The sequence below is a fragment of the Sminthopsis crassicaudata genome, chromosome 3 (assembly GCF_048593235.1).
Source record: "Sminthopsis crassicaudata isolate SCR6 chromosome 3, ASM4859323v1, whole genome shotgun sequence".
NCBI lineage: Eukaryota > Metazoa > Chordata > Mammalia > Dasyuromorphia > Dasyuridae > Sminthopsis > Sminthopsis crassicaudata.
The window spans coordinates 601,592,400-601,618,619 of record NC_133619.1 but is presented as its reverse complement, the minus strand read 5'-3'; the positions used below and the strand labels follow the sequence as shown (position 1 = coordinate 601,618,619).

Genomic DNA, 26,220 nt, shown 5'->3' with positions numbered 1-26,220 from the left:
CAGCAGAGGAGACCAAATTAAAAACAATCCTTTATTCACCTTTTTGTGAAATGTATCAGCCAGGAGTATGAGTTGGTAAAATGATGCAAATACCTATTTATTATTATTGACAGCTTTATATTCAAATTTGTCAAAATCACTACCGAAGTGGTAGCATTGCTAGAAACTGACTTTGTTTACCTATACTCTCTTTGCTTATATAAGTGAGGTAATTAATATTTTTATTCCAGGGAAATATTATATGACATAGGTAAACTTATATACCTGTCTCCTACCATTAGTGGTGTTTGTGATGTAGTTTTGTCATCAAACTTGCAACCTGATGTTGAAAAAGAAATGAGCATCTTTCTAAGAAGATATCTACAAGCTTCAAAGCTTTTTAAATGACTTGCATTTTTTTTCTTATTTGAAAGAGCTTTGTACCTTCAGATATGAGTGGGGAAGCATGGAATTTGATGTCAAAGAAGCCAATAAAACAAGGAGCACTATCTGTTTAAATGAAATCCATTAATCATAAACAAATTCATCCTTTTTTTTTTTTTTTTTTTTTTTTTTTTTTTTAGTGGTAATTGTTTCTCCATTTGTCCTTGTGGTTCCATGACCATTTCATGTTGTTCCATATGCTGGTCCCAGACATTTGATTTTAACCATTTTTTGATTTGCCAATTTGCAATTTTTCCCGCAAGAACAACATTTTAATTTTTTGTGCTTTTCTGTTTTTTTCCCCCTTTCATTTTCACAGAAAAAAACAAAGAGACTAGATGGTGAAAACATTTATATCAGACATAGCAATTTAATGTTGGAGGTTTGTATGAACTTGAAGCTAATTTCAGTTGGTTGCCTGGAACCTTCTGCATCTTTGCTGGCCTCTTTTTCTTCCTCCTATGCTGCATTTGGTTTTGCATGCACTTGCATGAGAAAATTTTAGATTTAAAAATGCTTTTGCATGTTGATAAAACATGAATATTTGCAACCATCTCTTCTGCCTTTTTAGTTTTCATCTGTCATATTTATCAGAAAAATATATGATTGGGACTACTCCATTTCAAATGGGGGATTGGTTAACCATTTGCTTATTCTCAGTAAGTTCACATCACCACTCAAAGTCTCCTGAATTTTCCCAAAGATGAGCATAGATCCCAAATAAAAGTCATATTATTTTCCTCTGCTGACCTGAGACAATGTGGAAGAGACAGAGGAATGGTAAGATGGGCAAATTGGAAACATATTAAGTATATTTAAATATAATATCAGAGTTCTGATGAGCTTGCTAAATTCATAGTGTTGGAACCAAAAGAAGGAAGACTAAGAAAGAACCCATATTTATCTATTTCTTGACCCCATTTGTTTTTTTATAGTAGCTTTTGTAAAGGCAGATTGCACAAATACTCTTTTCTCCATTTATCCACTAAGAAACTGCATGACTTACTTGAACTCAAGTTTTTTGACTTTCAAGTGTTTTAAAAAAAAAAAAAAAGACAATGACTTTACAAGACAATTTAAATTCTTTCCATATATTTTTTTTTTTTTTTTTTTTTTTTTTTTGAGGCTGGGGTTAAGTGACTTGCCCAGAGTCACACAGCTAGGAAGTGTTAAGTGTCTGAGACCAGATTTGAACTCGGGTCCTCCTGAATTCAAGGCTGGTGCTCTATCCATTGTGCCCCCTAGCTGCACCCCCCCATTCTACATTTTTTAACAAGTCTTAAATTTGAGCAAAGAATTATAGAATTGGCAAAAGTCAGCTATTAAGATCCCTGTACAAGGCTTTAAAAGAGCTATTATTCACTCTCTAGAAGGATACTTTAATTGTCCTCAGGCTTTTGAATGGCTCTTAAATACATGCTAATGACAATGTGATCCCCTGAACACAGAGCAAAAAGAAGTAGGTTTAATGTTAGTATTAAAGGTTTGGCTTAAACATAAAGAATTTTCCCACATAAAGGTTCCTTAAACATTGGGGTAGATCATTGTATCAGTTTCTTTATTCTGTTTCTTTGTAGAAAGTTTTTAATTGAATCAATGATAATTTGAGGTGATTTTTTTTTAGGATTTTCCATAAAGCCAAGTAGAAATAGACCCAACTCTTACCTGAAATATGAATCCTTTCTTTGATGTACCTGGCATATGATCATTGACCTTTTAAATCATTAAAATCTTCAATGACAGAGAATTTTCATTACTTGCTTAGGCAACCCACTGCGTTGTTAGATATCCTTAATTTTAAAGAACTTTTTCTTATATTGAGCTAATCTGCTTCCTATAATGTCATAATTCTGATTGAAGGAAAAAAATTAGATAATCTGACATATTCTTTTCCTAACCTAAGATATCCTGACCCTATGATTAAAGAAACAGAGACATTTTACTAGCATGATATTGTGTTATATGGAACAAATTAGACACACTTCTTGTACCTTGAGAGCCTCTCATCTGAAACAGTGTTGATCAGAATACTAAACGCTTGCAGACAAATGAATAAAACATTTATCTAAATAATAATTATTTATATCAGACATACAAAGGGATAAATGCATTTAGCAGAGTACTGGGAAAGGAAAGGCTAATATGTCTGATCAAGTGAAATCACTGCCTTTCTTCCATTTTGGGAGAGTGTAGGTTAATGAATCAGTCATTCCAAAAACATATATTAAATACTAGTTTTCACATAGCGTTGTTCTATGATCAAGGCAAATTGTGAACTGTTGGAGGGATTGAGAATTCTTTCTTAAATCTGCCAATGGCTTAATATATGGCTTCTGTCAATTCATTTAGCCTTGCCAGGTTGTTTCTTCATCTGAATTGCGAAAAAGCTACTTGCATCCAGATAGTAGCCATCAATCTCAGATTGTTGAATTATTCTCTTCCCCTTTGCCAGCTCTGCATGCATTTTTAATATCTAGCAGGATAGGCTTCATGCCCGAGATCCTACTCCATTTAATTCTCAGAAACTGTTAAGAATTTTAATTCATACTCTTTTATTTTCACTTTTGTTGACAATACCCTCCAAAGAGGAATCTCATAGCCAGGTTTAGGAGTTACCCAGACAAGCAATCCCTTACAGATAAAATAAAATGAGAGTCCTGTGAGCCAGGGATGACTCAACGTTTCTTTTCTTTTTTTAATAGCTTTTTATTGACAAAACATATAGCATGAGTAATTTTTCAACATTAACCCTTACAAACACTTCTGTTCCAACTTTTCCCCTCCTTCCCTCCACCCCCTCTTCTAGATAGCAGGTAGTTCCATACATGTTAAATATGTTAAAGTATATGTTAAATATCATATGTATATATACATTTATACAGTTGGATGACTCAACATTTCACATGGGTTATTTCAAACTTTAGTAGATTCACTGGGTTCAACCTAACCTATATGTACATGTGTAGGAGTGGGCTAGTTGGCTCAGGCTCCAGCGGCTGATGATAACAAAATTACATTTGCTAGTCTATTTTCTTTCATCCTCCTCCAGCAAGAACCTACAGTACCAATCATATATTTACCCTGTGTTCCATAGAGTGTTGTGGCTTCCAAGATTGACAGTGTTCCTATGTGTGATGTGCTTTTATTTTTTCACTCCTACCATTTCATTAATAGTCATGAGAAGGGATTCCTAAACAATTGTGTGTGTTTTAAAATAGAAATTACTAACCACCTTTTGAAAGCATTTCTATTTAATAAAGCTTTTTGGTTTAATTACTGCTGAAATTATGAGATTGAGGGCATCAGTAAAATTGAATAACTTTTGGATTGTTGAGAAAATTTAGCTGATTATATTGCACTGCTTCCTCTGAGGAGAAAGTTTTCCCTCTTTCATAGAAATATCTTGTAGGTTATCTGTCACTGAGCAAAGTATTGCTTCCATTTACTATTTTTATTCCTGCATTCAAGTTCACTTTTAAATTCTTCTGTCTCTTCTGCCCTCATCTTCCAAAATAAGTGCATACAATAAATATCTTTGAAATGATTGCCTCCAAAATTTCTTCATTGTTACTAAATCCCTACCACATTCCTTCTCCCTTCATCCCCAATTTTCCCAGAGAATTACTTAACCTTACTAAGAATCCCCTAGCTTCATAGCATAGAGTTAGATTTGGAAAGAACTTAAGAGATTGAGGGCTAGGAAGATTATTGATTACCCAATATTATGAGTGGTAAAATAGCCAGAATTCAAGCTCAAGGCCTCCAATTCCAAATCTTTCCATTTTGCTGCCATTGAAAGCCCTCATCATCTCAGGACCCAAACCATGTTGAAAGCTTGGCAGGATGGATATAGCAGTCAACATTTTTAATCATTAAAGAGCTTCTATGTATAATTCTAGTTTGACGGGGGTGGGGGGTGGGGGGGTTCTTTTGCTGATTTGGGTTTTTTTTTTTTTTTTTTTTTTTTGCTTACCACTTAAATACTTTTGATTTTTAAAAAGTTGTTCTTCACCTTTATTCTTTATCTTTTTTATGCTTTTAATTTCTAAGCAGGGAACCAGGTCATCAGATGCTACATTCTTACTGGGCTCCAGCTTGTTTATTCTTTTCCTTAGTTAGTAAACACATATCCCGTTTGCTCTTTACTGAGACAAAAATTCCCAACTGTCATTCTTCAATGGTGAAGCCTGTATGCATGAGAAATACCCATATATCATCCCAGTACTCAGGAACTACTCTGAGGAAAGAGGCACAGGATCTCCTCTCCTGGGTCAGCCTTTTCTTTGACTGATTGTAAAGCAATATTTTTTCGTTCAGTCTAATGTAAGTAAGTAGATAAATGGATTGAATAGCAATTGAGTTTAGTAAGTAAACTAGATCCAAAATCAAAATTAGCATTCTTCTACTAATTTTTTCCTCTATCCCAATGCTAATTTCCTTTAGTATTGCTTTTGAAAACAAATATTTTTAAAAACACAAGTCTTTAAAAAGATCTTTGTATAAATTTTGTTTTAAATGAATTTCATTTCTCTTGTAAAAAGAGACTTTTTCTAAGGAATCAAATGAAAGTCAATCCTGAAACATGTTCATTAAACCTGGAGGTGAGTTAACATCCACCTCCTGAGTACATAGCTATGCTGATAAGAAATAAATTCCTGGGATTTTTAGCAACTGTTAAACGTATAGATCCTCCCAGATATTTTGAACCCAAGCATGGCTTTTGGATTCTTTTCAGAAAAAGGCAAGAAAGGAAGCATCAAAATTCTTCTCTTCAAGAAGTAGCTGCTAGGCATTTTCCGATAAGGACCTTCTTTGGAGAACTGAATGCTTTTTAAGGCCATTTTTCTTGCCTCTTCTTAGTTTCTTAGTGTATCCCTGTCTCCACCATTGCTCAAGTCATACAATTTTCTTACTTTCAGTTCAGTTTAAACACCTACTATATGCAGAGCATTGTGGTTTTTGCTTGGGATAAAATGATAAAAAATAACAAAATAAGCCTCCATTCTTCCTATGAATAACTATTAGATCTTGCATATCTTTCTTGAGGATATTCCCTCTGGTTCCTGTTCCCTGCTTCTGGTTATGGAGATTTCATATCTAAGGGTTAATGAACTTTGTCCCCCTTACTCCTTAAATTGTTGGGGAGACACAAAATCTTAGATAAACTTTTATTGGCCACACCTGCATCCACAGAAAATTTTTATTTAGTTCATTACCCTTGAATTGTTCCTGGGAGTGAAGAAAAAAATCAGTAGAGAATGGCAGAAGAAATTGGTAGAGAATTTTTCAATATTATGTGAATCAGAACCCAGATAGATGAGCCGTTATATCCACTAGCGATTGTGACTAATTTCAAAGGTTAGCAGGAGTCCAGAATGAAGGTCAGCTTTAAGGATTACTGTGGTGAACTTTATATCATATCAGAAAAGATGGAATCCAACCTACCTGTAAAATAAAAATAATTTTTAAAAATTAGTGGTCAAAGGCATACCTTGCATTACTATAGCTGCTGTTGGGGATCTATGGAAATATCTATAAATCCTGAGACAGCCCAAGGTTGCCAACCTTCCTGATAAAAAATGGATATCACTCTTTAGTGTTGGAATCCTGATTCTTTGTATAGCAACCTGCAACAATCTCTACTTTCCTTTTATCATCATCTCCATCCTGCTTGAGCTTATACCAGTTCAGTGTCACCTAACCCAGAATGAGGGTGATTAAATTGAGAAACCATCCGCATTAATTGGATTAGGTGATGGAGAGCTGGATATATCTACTCTCCAATATCAGTACATCATAGGAGAAAGGAGAGATGTGAAATAAATAAAGGAACTCTTTATGGGTGTTTGACAAGTCTTAGAATCTTAGCATTGGAGGGGACCTTAGAGGTCAGCCTAGTCCAATGCTGCCAGATTAATGAGACAACATCTTTGATCAAATCAAATTGTTCAAAGATGCCCTCTGGTTATGATGCTTATCTGCTTCTAAGAAAAGCGCCTTGTTTTTAAAAAGAAAATAAAAGAAAACAAGGCGACATACCCCAGTGGTATATTTTCAGTTTTAGCGCAACTATGGATTTGGCAACCTATCTCCTGGATGTGGTGTGTTTTCTGCCAGGGCCCACTGCCTCTGATGGGTTATTTTTTGGTCTGGTTTTATTCTCAAATGTTTATTGTTTCACTCTTTTGTTTTCTCACTTATAGGATTTAGGCAAGACCCAGGAAGAGATCCGGAAGCATCATGCCAGCATTAGCGAGCTCAAGAAGAGCTTCATGGAATCTGTCCCAGAACCTCGGCCCAGCGAGTGGGACAAGCGCCTGTCCACTCACTCCCCTTTCCGGACACTGAACCTCAATGGGCAGATTCCCTCAGGAGAAGGAGTGAGTACTGTGGAATAAGATGTCAGGACATGTGGAAAAATAAGATTTTTATGCATTCTCAACTGGAAAGAAAGTGTAGATAAAATTTTCTTTATGTCCTATGATGTTGTTAGAACTTCAATGTATTTCTGATGAGCACTTTTAAATTTTATAGGCCACTCAGATGGACTCTAAGAAACAGTGCCAGTCTAACAATCGACTGGACACTGAGAAATCTTTCTACCAGTATACTCTTAATTGCATTAGTGAATGCAGTGTCAGTCAGCAAAATGGTTAGATTTAAACCATCCTAGAGGAAAGAAGAGAAAGTCACTAAAATAACAAACATCTATTAAGTATCTAGTATATACAAGGCATTGTACTTTGTACATAATGCTGATAGTAACAGGTTTAGAATTGAAAAGGATTGGGGGAGGGGATATTTTTAGCCATGTTTTATACTTCTGAGAAATTTGTTGACTTTGGGGACTAATGCCTATAATTTTGTTAATAAACTGAGGCTTTATTCTTCAAAGATTGCTGAATACCAAATCCAGATTGCTGCATTTCATTTTTAGAAAATGCTATCAACAATTTAGAATCTATTTTTTTGTAGAGAAGAATCTTAAATCTTTGTAGTTGTTCAAGTTCCCCACCCCCTCTCCCGCTTCTGGAGATTAGAGAGATTCTGCAGGGATTGTCCTTAATTTTCCTATTAGTGTCATTACCTAATTTAGAAGTCATATACCCAGTTAAATGGTCCATATAATAAAAATCTCTCGAAGGTTACCTTGAGCAATGAAAGTTACTTATTTAAAAATCTATATTCTCTACAAATTTAGCATTTATATGAGTCATAATGATGCAGAAGGAAAAATTGTAATTCAGCTCACCAACATTTAATATTTTCAAAACCATATCTTTTTCCTTCCTCCCAAAAGATACTAGTGCTCCTAATTAAGAGTGGCGATTTAACTGTTTAAAGACTAACTTTTAAAAGACAATCAGAACATAGGAGCAATAATTTAAATGTTGTAATAGTCTATAAAACTGAAAAAAAATAGTAGCCTCCAAAAGTTATTTCTGGTCTAAAGCTACTTCTTGACAAAGTTCTATGGTGAAGTTAGGCAAACAGTCCTCTAAAACAAGTTGGATTAGACAGTCTCTTTGGTGTCTGTTTAACTATCTCTACCAGGATAAAAGGCCTCTGTACAGAGCTCCTGGGGATGGCAGACAACTACTGCTAGCCATATTCATTCTTCTCACTCACCCATTGCAATCTTTTCTTTCTTTTCTCCTAGAAATCCTTAGACATATGTTCTTCTCCCTTCCCTTCCCCATCTCTACTTTTGCTGGAAAGATATAACCAGCATTTTTATGGACTAATCCAATCTTCATTCAAGTTCATTATATGCACACAAAGCTCAACATCCATAAGGGTTGTTGCTGTTACTTCCTGTCCATACTTTAGAAATATCTAGTTATCAGCCCTCCACCTCTGTTCCTCTCCTCCAGAAATCATGAACTTTATTTTCTGAGTGTTAGGTAAATGTGTCAGGACCCATTTACAAAGTGCAACACATTTTACTTCCCTCTGGAAGTTGTCTCAGAGCTAGTTTGAAGAACAAAATTGCATTTTGGGGGAGCATTAAGAAAGTTTTTAAACTAGGTTGACACACCCTTAGGGACTCTTCCATATTTGGTGGGGTATATATACTGAAGATATAGGGAGAATAAAGAGAATAGAGTAAAACCCAACACTAAGAGTAGGCAGCCCCAAAGCTCTTTTTGCTTTTAGCTTTTTATAAATGCAAGGAAACTCAACTCTGCATGGCCACAGAGAGTTTGTTTTAAAGTATATCGAGTCCCATATGTTGCAGAGGAGATTCAAAGCCTTAGGAAGGAGTGATACTTTGGAGTTGGGGAGCTTGAAGTGGGTGCAGTACAGTTTCAAACTTTGTCATGTGTGCTCAGATGCATCAGCGCAGCCTTAATTTAAATCCCACAGTTTTTTTTAAACAGGAAATTATTTCCCATTCTGTCATTTATTTTCTTCCATTTCCTTTAACTCCTGGGATGATGGTTCCAATTTCTGAGGAATCTTCTTCCCTCTTTTTGGTGCATTGCAAGGCAACTGACTTTTCCATGCTTTGTGTATGCCCAGGTGAAGAAAGCCTCTGTCCTTCCTTCGGAGAGAAAGGTTGGTGGGCCTGAGGTAAAGCTGCTCTTAGAACTTGTGCTGCTGAAGCAGGATTTGCTCTTGTCATGGCACTAAACAGAGAACCCCCTGCCCTAGATCTCGCAGCAGCTGCTGAGTAATATTTTTCTTTGGGCTCTACCAGCAGACTCCCATCCTTCAGCCTCCTAGTGAAAGTCCTGACCACCTGCTCAGAGAGCACCTTTGACAGCTTTTGGTTTGCTTACCTCCGTGCATGGCTGATTGGAAAGATGCATGAGGATGTTACTATGTATTTGGAGAGAAGAAACCCAATTTAATTGTACCCTATTCTTTTTATGTTGTCTTTCTCTCCCTTTTGGTTTTCTTTTCTTTTAAAATTCACATTAATTTTGCATCCTTTCTTTCCTTTCCTTTTTTTTTCCTTTCCATTTTTGCTGATCAGTCCCCCAGCTACTTTCTCCCTGATACACATCACTTAGGGGTGTGCAAAGAACCAATGACAAATTTCCAAAGTGACCAAAGGAGGCTGGCTCAACTAAGAGAGCTTAGGGCCAAATTTTTTCTGTCCTAGATAACACTTGACTTACGCCCAGAAGGCAGTACACAGAGAAGGAAAAAGAGTTTTCAGCTGAACAACCAAGTTCCCTTGAAAGTCTAAATAATGTACTGCTTTACATTGTTGGTGTTTGATTTGTGAAATCATAAAATTTATTTTAAAAAAGAAAGCTCCTAAAATCGAAAAGAAAAAGACATATACGAAAAGAGAAAAGTTACTATCAGATAGTTTCCAATCTGAAAAGTAGTTTACTGAAAAGTTGTGTCTGTGTTGTTGTGTATGAGTATGTGTGTGAGATTTGCAATGGCCTGAATGTTGTTTCTGTACTGTCCATAGTCAAATTTGGAGGCATGAGATAAAGTTTTTATTTTTTTGTTTTATAGAACCTTTAAAATTTATAAGATTAAGATGACTGTTTCTTGGCACAAAGTAATTATGATAGTGAAAGAAGTTACAGTTTTTTAGGCTTGACCGATACATTCTTGGGAAGATGCCAAGATAACTTTTTCTATTCTGTTGTTTTTATTTGTGACACAAATAACCTTCTGATGGTGAGAAAAATGCTTCATTGCTGGTTTGGTCCACTGTCCACAAAACAGAAATGACCCAAACTCTTGGGTGGATTTTCTGAAGAGGACTGCTCTGAAGCTCACACAGAGTACTCATGAGTGATGCTTGGGCACTGCCCTCATGAGTGGTTTCATTAGGGTCAATTCCTGGATTGGTGGAGAGGTTCCAAAATATCTGCCTGAGTTAATACTTTGCACATCCCCAAGTCCCATTTTTTGAACATTTTCCATCTGTCATTGTGTTCATCTTTCTCTGTCTTTCTTGATCTTCTACCACGAAAGCAGACACAAGAACGTGCTCTGTTAGTACAGGATGAAGACAAAATAAAAAGACAAAAGAGATCCACTGAGAGAACCTTGCCCCAGCAAGAAAAAGAAGAAACTCTGACCAAGGTTTCCATTCCAATCCCCGAGGAACACAAGTCCCTCAAAAAGTGCCACCTGTACTCTAGTATTTTTCCATCTCCTCGTATTCCTTTCATGATGTCTTTTCTCGTGGTTCTTGCATTGGCTGTTTGGTGGTTGGTCTTTCTGTGACCTGAAAACAGGGTGCTCACCTGAAATTTCAAGACCACAACCTTGAACTCTTGTCCTTGGCTTCTCTCTTCTGCATTTTTTCCTGTATGATGTTCTCCTTTCTCAGGAGCTCAGCCATAGGGTTCTTGCCACTATTCTTCTGTTTGTGAAATGTGTTCCTCTTAATACAGTACATGTCTTAGAGTACAAAAGTGGCAATGGATTGCCAGGCCAGCTTTTCTGCACTGAAGTTAAACAAGCCTTTGCAATCCATAGACAAATCAGATTAAAAGCATATGGCAGGTCAGTATTTTTTCTAAGAGCTATAATTCTTATTCCTGCATGTTCTTCCTGGTTACTTTATACTGTGTTGTCCCCCTCTAAGACTGCACACAGAGCAAAGTAAGTACTCTATAGAAATATTTGATGGGGTTCTCATTTATTTTTCAACAGTTATTCATGTGACATGAGCTCCGTGGTTTCAGGAGAAAAAAAAGTCTGACTTTCTGTTTATTCAGAAGCCTTAAAATATATACATAATGAACAATGGAGTCTGATCCATAACCACTCCTTTTCTGGGGGAAATCAAACAAACCAGTATACAAAGCCTTTTTGTAAAATATAAAAATAAAAGGCTTTTGACATCTGTGGCCTTCTTTTGAATATTTCAGAGATGGTCAGGGACAGATTACTCCAGCTGCCCAGCATGCCAAAGAGAACTGGACAGTTTCTTAGTAAACAGGAGATTAATGGTTAAAAAATGGAGGAGGGGGAAAAAAAGCAAACTGCCATTGCCCTTTAACCTCTAGCCAGGGTTTTATTTTCCAGAGTTGTCTTCTCCTATCCTCCATAAAATGGTATGGTACTGAAATTCACTATTACTATGAGACCCTGCTCTAATTAAGTTCTGTTTTTAAATGTTATTGAGGGTGTTTCACTCCTCTGAATGAATAAACTGTTGAACTTCTCTTTATGATTTAAGAAATAATGATGTTACTAGAAGTAATACCCATGACAATAAGTTTAAAAATTTATATTTATAGATTTAATTTTCTTGATGAATTTCAAATGTGTTCTTGAAAATTTGTGTATAATTCCACAAAGTATTTTTAATGACGGTGATATGAATGAAGGTATTATTGTGATGAGTTTTTGTCTTGTGTTTGCACGTTGATTTGTGGAGTTTCTCTGAATGTAAATATAAGTACAATCTATGTTCAGATCATAATTCTGATGCTTCACCGATTGTACTAACTTTAGAACAAATTGCATGCTGCTTGCTTTTGGGGGGTGGGGCACCAAATGTACCTATCTGGATGATTGGGTTAAAATAGTTTCAAACATTGATTTTCCAAATTTGAGTTCATGCATAGAGATTTCTATTCTTAGAAGGTTTACTTTTTTGTCTTTGAGATATTTGCGGCTTAAAACAAACAAAAAAGAAGTCAGAGTCTAGAATCTTCTTCCTGCTAGAATCCATCTGCATTATGTTGTTATTTCTTGAGATATATAGAATGATTCTAGAGTATTTCCTGCAACCTGCCATTTTTTCAACTTAGATTTTCCCACTAAACTTGCAGAGAAGAGGGAAAACTTGAATGACAAAAGCTGGTATCAGAGAATAGACCTGTGTATGTTACTAGATAAATCTATTTATAACTTAAACAGTGTGTGTGTGTGTGTGTGTGTGTGTGTGTGTGTGTGTGTGTGTGTGTGTGTGTGTTTGTAGGGGAAATAACAGAAAAAAGTTGTTTGGCCCAAAATATCAAATAACACTTCCCTAATTAAGGATGATTATCTTTAACTCTTTTCGTCATGATCTTTTCCATTATTTATGAGGGTGTACAAGGCATGATCTTAGCCAAATTGGACAAGAAATTATTTTAGTGGAAAGTATCTCTTTTTTTAAGGAAATAAAGAGAAAATACTTCTAGAATTTTCTTTTTGTAACTATCTGGGATCAGATTTTCAGTTTCTCTTTTTGGATGTTGCTTCCTATTGTTGAAGTTTGCATGAAGCACCTTTCACTTTGTATTAGGATCGTCACCAAAAGCTAAATCTTTAAACTGTCAATATTTTACATACTTCTTGAAACTGAGAAGACTAGTGATCACTTCTCTTCAAAGGTGCCTGTTGCCCAGATAAAAGGTTCCATTTCCTGATCATAGGCCTGAAGAAAAAAATTTTGCCACTAAGCAGTCACTGTTTAGAATAGTATAATAATCCTACAAGATGGAATCTTTAGGATTGTAATGAAATATTGAACATATTGACTTTGGGTTTCCAGTAGTTGTACTTTAAAGATTATATTTCATAGCCAAAATTAGCCTTTTTTAAAAAACTCTTATTTTCTCTGTATTAGAAGGGGAGTCCCTAATCATTGCTTCTGGACTCTACTTGAAATAACTTCTTGTGAAATGGTCTGAGTTTGAAAGATTTAGTTTTTAATATTGATGTATGGTTTGGTTAATGAGCAGAAGAGCAGTGAGTGCTACATATTTAAGCACAGTGCAAAGAAGTAGAAGATTTGAGTTTTCTCTCTATATTGCCTATTATAGCATAGTTAACTGTGGGAAAGAACTAATTGGTATTCCAATTTCCACATAGTGATTTGGGAACAAACCAGACTCCATGGTCCTAAGTCTGTATATACTTAACCTGATGCCACAAAGCCACCTAAGGCATTGTTTTATCATTGATAAATGATACTGTTTTAAGCTAAAAGGAAGATGAACATTCATTAAATCTCACCAACTTATGAGAATTCTATTAAACCTATTTGAAAATGTTTAAAAAACAAATACCAAGTCATAATTGCCAAAGATTCTAAATTTGAAGTCATCCAAAAGGAAATGGAGATGTACATGCTGAGTTAGAAGTAAGCTCTATTAATCACAAGAAGTCACATATTAGATGTCAAAGAAATAATATGATCTAAGAAGAAGATGAGCACACCAGGTAACAGGAATTAAGAGATAATTGTGAGTGTCAAATCAACAAGCACTTGTAAAGTGCTAGGCAACATTAGAAGATGTAGACAGATGTTTTGAATATGCATGAAAACATTTGAATGAAATTGACACAGAATATACCATTGGAGCAGAGGCTTACATTGAGAGATCTGTGATCTCACTTAACCATTGAAATATTTGTGCATGTGGAAGTAGAAATTAGAAGAAAATAAATTCTTCAAAGCTACCAAAATTAAATACATTTTTTTCTTTTTGGTTTTCCTTACAAATATATCATAGTTTAGAATTTAACTTAGCCGATTAATGACTTATTTCTGTCCCTCAGTTCTTAATCATCATTTCTATCTTTTCATTGCTCAGAAACATACCCCCTCCCCCCGCATATGAAGAAGAAGAATTTCATAAGATGAATCCCAAATCATGAGACATCATGGTCTATCTCAAAAAAAATTCATTTGATTGAAAAGATCATGGAAAGATGTGAAGTAGCTCTATGTGAGCTCCAGAATACTACCAATAATGATGTAGAAAATGTCTATATCCTACTACATCTCCCTACTGGAGGATAGTAATGATTAGAAAAGGAGATACCTTAGCCTTGTAGCAAGAATCATGTCTAAGAATAAACAGCCCTACATGTTGCATTGGTATCCACAAAATGATAAAATATCAAAAGCCAGTCCTGATGGGGGGGTGGCGAGGGGGGCTTTTTTTTTTTTAATATTTGTAGACAAATTTAGATAAGTATCACATTGGAGGTTGATCATGAATTCATGAATCCAAAGACTGGATAGCTTCTGCACTGCCCTGTTGAAATTAAATTTGTTAATTTTCCTTCTTATTTCCATGTTTAGTAAAAGATGTGTTGGGATAAGAGATTAACACTATTGACTAAGATGAGACTTGATGATTTGCTATAAATATTAATTATTTGTCCTCTTTTTTCTAAGCTAACTAACTTTTCTAAGTCACTTGCATGGTACTCCCTCTTTCCTATAAATCAGCTTTTAGATATTTGTTTAATTCTTAAATATTACAAAAGGTCTCTTGATTTCTTTGACATATTACTCTCTCTCTCTAGACTATACCCCACTTTGTGTTCTCTGGCCCCAAAACTTAGTGCCTACTGGCCAGTGCTACAGTGCTCACTAGCCTTATAGATGAATCTCCCTCCCCTTAGCTAGACTGATTTTCAAATAGTAGAAACAGTCACTTGGCCTATGCTCAAAACTTTTCTACCTTGATAAGAGTTTATAGAGCTTGAATTCTGTGGGCATAACTCTTGAGAACCCAGGGTCATTTTCAAGCTGTCAGGAGGCATAATTACTTCAGTACTCAATGACCTGTGATTTTATCTATGTGGGTGCTCTTACCATCAATGCCTTCTATGACTTAGTCTCATGAGTTGCTGTAGGTGAAAGAAGTCTTCACTCAGAAATTGGCATTTTAGTGAAAAACCTTTCCAAACTTGACTGAGCTGTCATTTGGATAATAGGCATGGAATGCTGTCTAAGCTACACTTTGGAACCTTTCCATTTTGATGTAAGGCCTGCTAGAACTAGACAGAAAATGGCTTCTAGTGCTTGTTGGCATATACTTAGGGAACCCAGGGTGACCTTGCAGCAAAACTTGAGTGAAGGGATTGATTTCCTTTCCAAAGTGACATGGTAGGCTTTAGCTAATAGCAAGCTTTTATGTAGCACTTTAAGATTTGCAAAGTATTTTATAAATGTGATCTCCTTTGATCCTCACAAGAACACTGTGAGGTAGGTGCTATTATTATCTTCTTTTTACAGCTGAGGAAACTGGGGCTGACAGAGATGAACTGGCTTAAACACAGAGCTAATAAGCTTGAGGCAAGATTTAATTCAGGCCTTCCTGACACTAATCCTAACATTTCTATAGACTATGTCATCTAGCTATCCAATGATAGTCACTTAATAAGAAAAAGAGAGCAGAGGGAAAAACCAGAAGGAACCCAGCCTCTGTACTTGGGTTTTTCTTTGCCCAGAGTATTGATCAAACTAAGGATGGTATATTTGATTTTTGCAAAGTTTACTTCTTCTGTCTTCCTTATATAGTAAAGTACTAAAACCCCAGACTTCTAAATGGTGTTGTGAAGAACTGACCATAGCACATTACTTTCTGTTTCATACAGAAATTTTTTTCTCCCTCCCATCATACTCATAGTTGCTTTTAACTTTGGTGCTCAAAATTGGGGAACCTTTTTATTCTAGTGTCTTTGGGGCACAATTGACAATAAAATCATAGAAATTTTCATTATGGTAAACATAATGCCTGTTCTTTAAGTCTTGCCATAGAAAATATGGAAGGACTCTAAAGCTTGAAAGAGAGCTTTAATATAAATTAAAGGTAGTGGGGTAGTTAGGTGGTACAGTGGTTAGAGCACCAACCCTGAAGTCAGGAGGACCTGAGTTCAAATCCAGCCTCAGACACTTAACACTTCCTAGATGTATGACCCTGGGCAAGTCACTTAATTGCCTCAGTAAAAATAAACAAATTGATTGATTGATTGATTAAAGGTATCACTTTTCATAGTAAGTAGCATTAACAACTCCTCCTCCCTCTTTGTGTGGTTCTGGCTAAAAATATAAGTAATTTGGAGAAGAGTTTAGATAAATGTATGAATAACATCCATAATCTATTATCAAAGAAAATGGTTGCCTTCTAGGTTTCATAGATTCTATAAGACATGTAGCTTCACTATCAGCCCCCTTATTTTATAATCAGGTAGCAAGTAAGAGGTAAAAGGACTTAACCAAAATTAAGCAGGGAGTAAAAAACTGAGCTTAAAGTAGAGCTGGATCTTGGGTGTCCAGACTGTCTTTCCTCCTGGACCATTAGACAGCCATACGCTTACAGACATCCCTTGATGCCTTTGGCAGAGACAGAACTCTGACATGGATAAATAATGGGCCTTACCTATGGGGCTAGTCTTATGTTCAGAAGTTTTAAAGAAAATTTAGACAAGGCTCTAAGTCTTCTTTCTTCTCTTCTACAACTAGTCAAAGATATAATTAGGAGCCTCCCAAAACATAAGCAATGACCCACATACAAACCAGAAAATCTTAACTCAGGAAAGCTCTGGGATATGAGCAGCTGCTGGAAAAACTAGAAGGAGAGAGCACTTTACTTACTGTTCCTAAACACTAATTTTGTTTATATTTATTGAGCATAGGATATATACTGTGGGAGACACAAAGCCTTGTTAAATATAGCTCTTGCCCTTAAGTAGCTTATGATCCACAGTGCCTGGTCCCAGTCCTGATTTCTCCTCCACATGCTAGCCTTTCTTCCTATCCCTCCCCTTTCACTTTCAGTTTTCATTTCCTACCTCATCCTTTCTAGTTCAGCTTTCTGGTTCCTTTTACCCTATTCATCTAATCACATTTCCTTACCCAATATTCTGAACTTCTACTCACTGATTCACTCTCCTTCAAAGCACATTTTGACATAAACTCAGTGGCTTTAACAACTTTTGGCAACCACTTAGGATTCTGATAGATTAGAAAACATTTTAGAGAATAACTCAAGTGTATGAGGTAACGTTAAACATGAGAGTTTGAAATTTTCTTGTAGCATGGTTGTCTTTAGTAAGAAAGAGGCACATTGAAGTTATAATATCCTCCTAACTCCTCTTTTTAGTGACTTTAGGCCTCAAATGATTTTATTTCTAATGTAACAATTGTCAAAATAATCTACACATTTTGGAGTCATCTTTGAAAATGATATTAGAAAGGAACAGGTAGGCTTTTGAAAGTTATTTTTCATAGTAGAGATTATATCTACATAACATCTACATAACAATTGCTAAAGAGATGCAGAGAATACAAGATTTAACAGTCCTTATTATTTGTTGACTATAAAAAGCTTTTGATTTGGTAGGGAAAAATGCTTTCTAAAAGACTTTCTTTCAACAAGGTATCTTTCATGCATTTATTAATATTATGCAAGATGCTCTAAAAAAAGAACAGAACTTTGTTAAGCCTTATGATTATTAATTTCAATCAAAGCAAGTTACAGGGAACTGTATATTCACCAGATGTTTTCACCATTGTCATGGAAAAGATCCATCACAGAATCCAAATTGAAGAAGGATTCCTTGTGGATGGTGAACTCTTTCAGCTGTTATTGTTTGTGTTGCATTATATTTAGTCTTCAATTATTACAGAACTTCCTAAATGAAATCCAGAATCAGTACCTTTAAAAATTCAACCCTAACTGTCTTATACAGGGACAACAAAGTAAATGATGAATGCCTGTTATTTAGGCTATAACATGCAATTGGATACATAATCTAAATAGCTTCATGGATCCATCTGTGTGTGTATGTGTATATATTGATAGATATCAACCACACACACATATATTCACATATATATGTGGCACATATGAAGTATATATATATATATATATATATGTAGAGAAACACATACACACACATAAACATATGTATATGAATTCTTGGACTTTAAACAGACAGTAATAGTTCTGACCAGAATTGGAAAGGAAGGGAGCAGGCTGTATTGTCTTTGGGAAATTGTTTCAGAGAGAAACTTAGGGTCATTAAAAGAACTTTGCAAAGCTTTTTTTAAACGTGCTACTATTCATCTGATAGTTGAATCATAGAACACCATAGTGTCTGAAGAATTGAAGTTGAGTATTATCCAGTGGGTAATGGATAAACGTACACATACATAAGCAGGCTGCATCATATTATAAAAATATCGTAATTATATTTGAGAAAGTGGCATAAAACTTGAAGTTTACAAATACTTTTAAAATAGCGAGATGGCTCACATGGCAAAAGTGAGAACACAGGTGGACAGTCTATGTTCTGTTCCATTGTTATCCTTGAAATGTCAAGTGAATGCAGAAAAGGTCACACCACACAAGGCAGATCCTCTGTAGAAAAGACATCCCACAGGATGATCAAGTCTGGATGACTTGTGATTTGCATGGCTAGAAGGAGTACTCATGTAATGAAATCCCCACTCATTGGGGTACCTGAAGACCTTGAAGGCTCTAAGCACTTAGCCGCTTAGAAAACATTTCAAAGTTACTTTGTGTTCTACTTAAGATTTAGTTTCTCCCCCATCTCACCAACATTATTCCCTTAGTAAAACCTATGCCCTCAAAACAAAATCTACTGCGGGGGGGATTGATATCTCCTATCCCTAAGAATTATATTAGTTATTCATTATATTTAGATTTGTTAAAATCAGAGATGGTTTTTGGAGCTATAAGGAAAGGAAAAACATGGCTTTTCTATTCTAATCAATACATTTTTGTAAATGATCATAAATTCATTGCTTTTCAATGTTTCATTGTGAACAATGAAGACAGGCGCTGTAACTATTCATTGAAGATGTCTCCTCAATTCCAATGTATTAAAAGGACAGAGCACTGTATTTCTGAATATCTTTCTCTCACATCTTGTTTCATGATCACAGTCAGCTGATATTAGCTATATGTGTTCAGATACAGAAAATCTTCCAGATTAATGGTTATAAATAATAGTAATAACTCAGTGTTATATATAGTATTAATCCTTTGCTTCCTTCCCTCCCCTTTACAAATGGGGAAACCAAGATCCTTGGACATTAAATGATTTCCTTATAAATAATGAGTAGTAGAACCAAGACTGGAATGTAGACTTTCTTACTCTAATTTCAGTTTTCATTCTTCTTTGTAATTAAGTAATGCTATTTCAGATTAAGTTTTATCTATGTAGGTGAAAATCCTATCCTGATACAGATCTTGGTTTCTCCATTCCTTAATGTATATTATGAGTTTCTGTGACCCACAGAATTCATCACCTGCTGACCAAATTTCTGGTGATGAAACTTTCCATCGTAGACTGATCCTTGTAGAAAAGGTAAATTTCAAAGGTGGATGGGCAGTGGACGGAAAAAAAATAATAATTTTCAAGCTTTGGAATCCTGTTTCATACTCAGTGTCATGTTGTATTTGAGATTTTCCAGGAAAAGGTTCCAGAAGAAATGTTTCCTATATTAAATTGTAATGAAACTTTCTATCTGAGAGAATCTTCTTCTGTTAGTGGGAAACATCACTCTGTGCAATGTAAGGATCATTATCTATGATAGTGATTCAAGGTAATCTCCTCGTTTCTTGGTGAAGAGCACTCTGTTATGATTGGTTCCTTGAACTGTAGCTTGTTTTGGGAAGGTGCTCTCCAGTAAAGCCTTCTGTGCTCCATGAAGTATCAGTGACTGAGGCTACTCAGTCCTGAGGTTTAGTTAATTCATGCAGCTGCATAGAGCATAATTGGATAATTGGATGAAGAAATTTTTACTGAAAAGTCTTTCATGAACATTTTGTTTGATATTTTTCTCAGATTATGTGCTCTGTAATATATAAACTATTGTAAATAAATATTGTTGTAAATCTGAGTTCTGTTTCTATTAGTCATTAAGGAAATAGGAAGCAATAATTATGTGTAGAGTTGGGTTCACTGAAAGGGGTGGGGACTATCTAGTACTAATGGCTTCCATTTATAAATTACTATACTCACAATAACCTCTTTGGGGTAGGTAAAAATGAATGTTAGTGCCATTTTGTAACTATATAAACTGAGCCTTAGGAAGATAGCAACCTGCTCAGTAAGTTTTAGAGTCCAGAATGATAGAAGTCTCTTATTCTCTATGTTACATCATCCTGTTTAAACTCAACTTATCATTAACATGTCAGCCTGTTTGACAGACTTTCTATATGGCTAAACCCATATATTTTTCTTTCGATGTTTTAGTTAATAAGAGTTTTACTGACTTAAATCAGGAAGAGTCATTTCTGTGAACTTAGCCATAAGACTGAGACATCCTTTGGGTTTAAGGTCAGATTTCTTCAAATCATGTTTTAAATATGAAATACATTTTCCTTAATTATATTAAGCATTTTAAAAGTTGAATTTTTGTAAGAAAAGTCTGTGCAGTAAGTACATCATTTACAAAGAGAAACATTTTTTGACGTGGCACATTTTTGTTTGAAATGAACACATCACAGATTAATGGTTATCAGCCATCCAACCATTGGGATTCTAATCACTAAGGAGAAGTGTGGGAGTGTGGGAGTGGGTGTGAGATCAGAGACTGATGCTGTTATGTGGCATTAATGGAAATTGTATGAATTCATCTCCTAGCAGACTTTGGATTCTACCCAAGGTGAACCTTTCATCCTCCACTTGCATTATTCAAATCTAGCATTGCATGTGGTATAATAGCTAGCTGAATGTATATGTCTTGGGGACTGTGACTAAGAAATATAAAAGTTATATACAGAGAAAAATTACAATATTTGACATTGTGTTTCTTTAACTTAGTACTTTGGGTGGTTTTCAAGAAAGTTAACAACCATGTTCCCTATAATGAAATTTTTTAATAGCAAAGGACTAATAATTTCTTTTGAACATAGTTCACTCCAGATGCTGTTTATTTTCAGTCCATAAGGGGTGGTTATCTACAAAGTTTAATTTAATATGGATGTTAAATTTCCTCCTTATCCTTCATGTTGTTTCTGTTTGTTATCTTTTGGAATGAGTTATCTTAAATCACAGACAAACTAAGGGCCGGACTGTTTCCATACTAATGGGAAAGTGGAACCCCTAGAAGACTCTTCTGTCCCAAGGAGGCACCTTATTATTGTTCTCAAAGGTATCTCCTCTACAAGGAGCTTTTGATCTAATGTCTAATGTTTGCTCAAGTACTTTAACATTTACAACTCTGTTCAGGCCTGAAAACATCTCTTTGACCTGTGGAGCCCTGTCTGGTGAGTGCAGTTGAAAGACCAAACTTTCTATTTCTTAATGGCTAATTTTGCATCAGGCATTTATCTTAAAGCTTTTTTTTTGCTTTTGCATTCACCTATATTGGGGATAATCTAATAACACTATTAATTAGAAAATGTTTTTGGAGTATAATTACTATTAGTCATTTCTAGTCACAATAAATATATAAAGTTTGCATTGTGGTGTAAAGTCTCCACATAAAATAGTTTGGTCAATTAGAATTTATTAAGGACCAATATGATGTAATTTTATCAACTCCTTTTCCCAGAAATGACCCAAGTCCAAGCTGTATTCCATGTATATGGTAGTAGAGTCTGAAAATTACTTCGAGTTTTACGATGAATGCCACAAAGCCATATTTCTTGGATACAGTCCAAGTCAGGAACAGGGAAAAAAAAAAAAAAAAAAGAGCATAGCTATAGCTACAGGGTGAAGTTAAGGGAAGGAATTGTTTGATGAAAGCAAAGGATGTTGAATAACAACTCATACATAATTCTCTGGAAAGTAGAAAGCACAATTCTGTAAAGGTGAGAAAAAATGGCAATTATTATTTCCCCTGTACAGAGAAGTAGACTGAGGCTCATAGAGATAAGGAATTTTATTTACATTTAGACAGTACTGACTTAAGCAGTACTTCTAATTTCAAGCCCACTGCCTCCTTCCCCCCTGGATTTCCCCCCTTCATATCTTTTGTTACCTGAGGTACCTCTTTTTACCAAGGTGCTCTGATAGCTGTAAAGTTATGTGCTTGTTAGTTTATCCCCATCTTGAGTCTCTGTGAGCCTGTAATTTCTTTCAATAACTTTCAAACTATAAGTTGGCCTGTTTTGTTTTCTCCTGAAATGCACCCAGACTTTTATTTTAATATAGACGTCTTTTCTTGGGATGGAGGTGGTGGGGACAGGGGAGAGAGAGAAATGTGGATGAATGTTTTTGCTTTTTTCCTTCTTTTCTTTTTCTGTGGAAGAAAGGGGGATAGCAAAGGGTGGGGGTAGGGCGCACAGAACCTGCTGCTTATCTTGTCATCCTTGTACACTGTTTTTTTTTTTTTTTTTTTTTTTTTTTTCTCATTTAGCTTTTGCAAAGGAAGCTATTGCCAGATCTGGTTTATCTTTTATTGCAAGTGCCCATCCAAACTTTTTTTCTGACTTAAAATCTTATAAGGATCATTAGCCCATTGAAGATTCTGCCCATATTTAGTCACAAAAGGGCAGCACCAATAACATCTGCATTCTAAACTGGGAAGAAATTCATCAGTATAGCTAAGTGGATATGTAGATACCCATGGTTTTCTTTTAGCATTCTTCTGGGTATCTAAAACAATTCCCATTTCTTTAGTGTTTTCAGCATATAAAGTATTTTCCTCATCATGACTTTGTGGGTCATAGAAAACAAGTATGCTTATATCTTGTGTGTTCTTATGCAGTGTCTGAGTTTGATAGATGAAGAAAGCAGATGAGTGGCCTAAGAGTTCCCAGGCTGGTAGGGTTTAGAGCTGGGACCTAGATCTTCAGATCCTGAGGTACTCAGTCCCAGGATGATAACAATAAGTTCTTTGCTGAAACATAAAGATTCCGTTTAGAAACTCGGGGATTAGTGACAAAGGAGGCACTCGCAATTAACTGATCTGATCACTCTATTTTGTTTGCATGTTATTGATAATGCTGAGAAGAGTGCTTTTATTTATTTACGTGCTTGATGGTGATGATGATGATAGTGGTAGTGATAGTGACAAATGTAATATGTATATTATTTCACTTTTGTTAAGAACCAAGAACTGGACTCTTTAGCTGGGTATTCATGCCTTTCTATGTTTAGCAAGATAATATCAACTCTTGCTTCAATGTACATTTATGGTACAAACCATGTTCTTTTTGGGTTTGGAAGGCAAAGATGACAGGATGTATGTATGTTTATATCTATCTATATATGTATGAATATATATGCATGTGTGTATATATATATGTATTTATAGATAGATACAGTCATACATATATTTATCTATCTCCCCCTTAGTATTTTCCCCTCTCCTTTCTTTCCTACCCTCCATCCCAAACCTCCTAGCACCTTATTACTTCAGGTACCCAGGTTGCTCCTTTTCTCTACTAAAATCTGTTCTCTGAAAGGTATCTTATAAATACCTCTTCACTAATGTGTAAATAACTGATAAAACCTTAAATATGAATACCAGTGAGAATTGGGAGGGCATAATGGATTCTGGGGATTTCAGTATATAGCCCTGTCTGGGATTATACTTTACTAAAGATATTTTTTAGTAAGGACTTTGGTACATTATGAGTAAACCCCATGGAAATGTTGTGAAGTCCTGCTGCATGGTGATTTTCATTTGTAAGATTTCCTCAACTATCTGTTGCCTAAAAATGCTATTTAGTGGGTTTTTGTGGGAACAACATTAGGTGGGGCATACCTGTGAAGAATGTAACCAGAGGGTGTGTTTTGGATGTCTTTTGGGAGAAAATTAAGTTAGGAATGATGGCAAGCAATTTCCTATCCACCCTTATCCTTACCCCTCACTCCCACCCCCTAAAAGCATTACTAATTTGTAAAAGGCCATTTGTAGAGCCTGGAAATCAAAAGTCTGGTAAAATTTATATATATATATATATATATATATACACACACATATATATATACACACACATATATATATACACACACATATATATATATACACACACATATATATATATACACACACATATATATATACACACACATATATATATGTAAGTGTGTGTATATATACATATGTATACATATATATGTGTATGTATATGTGTATATATATATACATATACACATATATGTATGTATGTATATATAAAACCAGAAAATTCTCTCCCTTTGCCTTTGGAGAAAACTAAACCATATTTATATAAGTTTCAATTATCTCTTACATCCTACCTGGGTATCTAAATTAGCAGGGAATTAGTGTGTGTTCTTGTATTTTGTGTGTTTTAATTCTTGTCTTTTCTCCTGTCATTGTTCCTTTCCTCCAAGTTCTGGCTATAGAGAGGCTTCCTGAAGTACAGAGAAGACCTAGTTGACTTACTAACAAGCAGACTGGAAGACCTATCACCAGTCTTGGTTATATCCATTGGTTTGGCCCAGTCTTCCCAAATAATTCAGGTGCTCTAGACACACTTACTTTCCCAATAAGGAGATTGGATTTCTATTATGTTTTAATTTATGTCCTTTTTGTAAAGTAAAACTTAAGCATTGGGGATGTTTATCATGTATCTATTGGATATGATGTTACTGAGCTGTAACTTTTACTTATCACATTTTGTCTTCTGCAGAACCTCACTTGGTGGTTTCATTCATTATGAGTTCTTTGTTTGGGTCTACAGCTTTATGAGCCTTCAGAGTCTCAAAAACTCACCAGAATAATTTTGGAGCATCTCAGGACTTTTAGGCACATGTAAGGAGATGTATGTGCCAAGGAATTCAGTCTTCTTGCTAACATCTCTATTTAGGAAACTTCCAACAAACTGGAAGGAGGCTTCAGCCATGGGGGATGGATGTTCTGTGTTTGGCTTGACTTAATATACTAAACTTGTCACAATTGGTTTTTCAAACCAGTGTTCTGGTTTATTATTAGTGAAAAATCCCTCTGAAAATGTGTGATTTCATCTCTGTGGGCATCAACAGTATCTATCTCAACTTCCTCCCTGCCATTGGATCATGGTTGCATCTTCTGTGGCCTCCTTCTTTGTGATGAATCTCTTTGAAGTCATTTGACTAGACTTGCCATTACCCACAGCTTTTTTTTCAAACTTTTCCGGCTTGAGCAGGACCTGTCAGAAGTGAAATTCCTTTGGCATAGCCTCTAAGGGCCACAGTGTGGCATTAGAACAGGACTCGGGTGGAAATTTAATGATGTCATATTTACAAAGCTCTTTCCTAAAGCCATTTTGGGGTGGAATCACAGAGGGATATACTGAAGAATCCTTAGCCCCATTTTACACATTAATGCTCATAGAGACTTATATCCAGGAAGTTATGAATCTGGAGTTCAGTGATAGGTCTTCTGATTTCAAATTTTATTCCATGATGCTGGGCAGCTTCTCAGTAGTTAATTTTCTCTTCTATCTATTCTTTCATTAATAGAAGCTATTAAGTTTTGTCCATCTTTAAAGTGCCATGCAAAGGATCAGATAATAATGACATCTTGTCCTCAAGTTTGGATAGCATTAAGATTTTTATTATTTTATTTAAACCAGAGACAGTTCTTCAGTAGACAAAAAAATTTAATTTGGAAGAAAAGTAGTTTTTTTTTTGTTTGTTGTCATATATTTTATTTTATTTTATTATAGCTTTTTATTTACAAGATATATGCATGGGCAATTTTTCAGCATTGACAATTGCAAAACCTTTTGTTCCAACTTTTTCCCTCCTTCCCCCCACTCCCTCCCCCATATGGCAGGTTGACCAGTACATGTTAAATATGTTAAAGTATAAGTTAAATGCACATATGTATACATGTCCAAGCAATTATTTTGCTGTACAAAATGAATCAGACTTCGAAAGAGTGTACAGTTAGCTCGTGAAGGAAATAAAAAATGCAGGCAGACAAAAATAGAGGGATTGGGAATTCTATGTAGTGGTTCATAGTTATCTCCTAGAGTTCTTTCACTGTGTGTAGCTGGTTCAGTTCATTTCTTCTCTATTGGAACTGATTTGGCCTCATTGTTGAAGAGGGTCACGTCTATCAGAATTAATCATCATATAATATTGTTGTTAAAGTATATAATGATCTCCTGGTCCTGCTCATTTCACTTAGCATCAGTTCATGTAAGT

General features: G+C 35.4%; 1 protein-coding gene across 31 annotated transcripts in view; it reads left to right on the top strand.

Moving 5' to 3' along the window:
* The window catches only part of EPB41 (erythrocyte membrane protein band 4.1), a 199,556-nt gene that overhangs the window by 148,822 nt on the left and 24,514 nt on the right, over positions 1-26,220 (top strand). For 22 of the 31 annotated variants that reach the window (XM_074305574.1, XM_074305569.1, XM_074305582.1 and 19 more), the window contains 2 exons: positions 743-805; positions 6,627-6,803. In XM_074305574.1, coding sequence (XP_074161675.1) covers positions 743-805; positions 6,627-6,803 — 240 coding nt within the window. Of the gene's footprint in view, positions 1-742; positions 806-6,626; positions 6,804-8,946; positions 8,998-9,403; positions 9,710-10,371; positions 12,926-26,220 lie in introns of those variants that run through there. The other 9 variants (XM_074305580.1, XM_074305581.1, XM_074305573.1 and 6 more) reach the window with 4 other exon arrangements.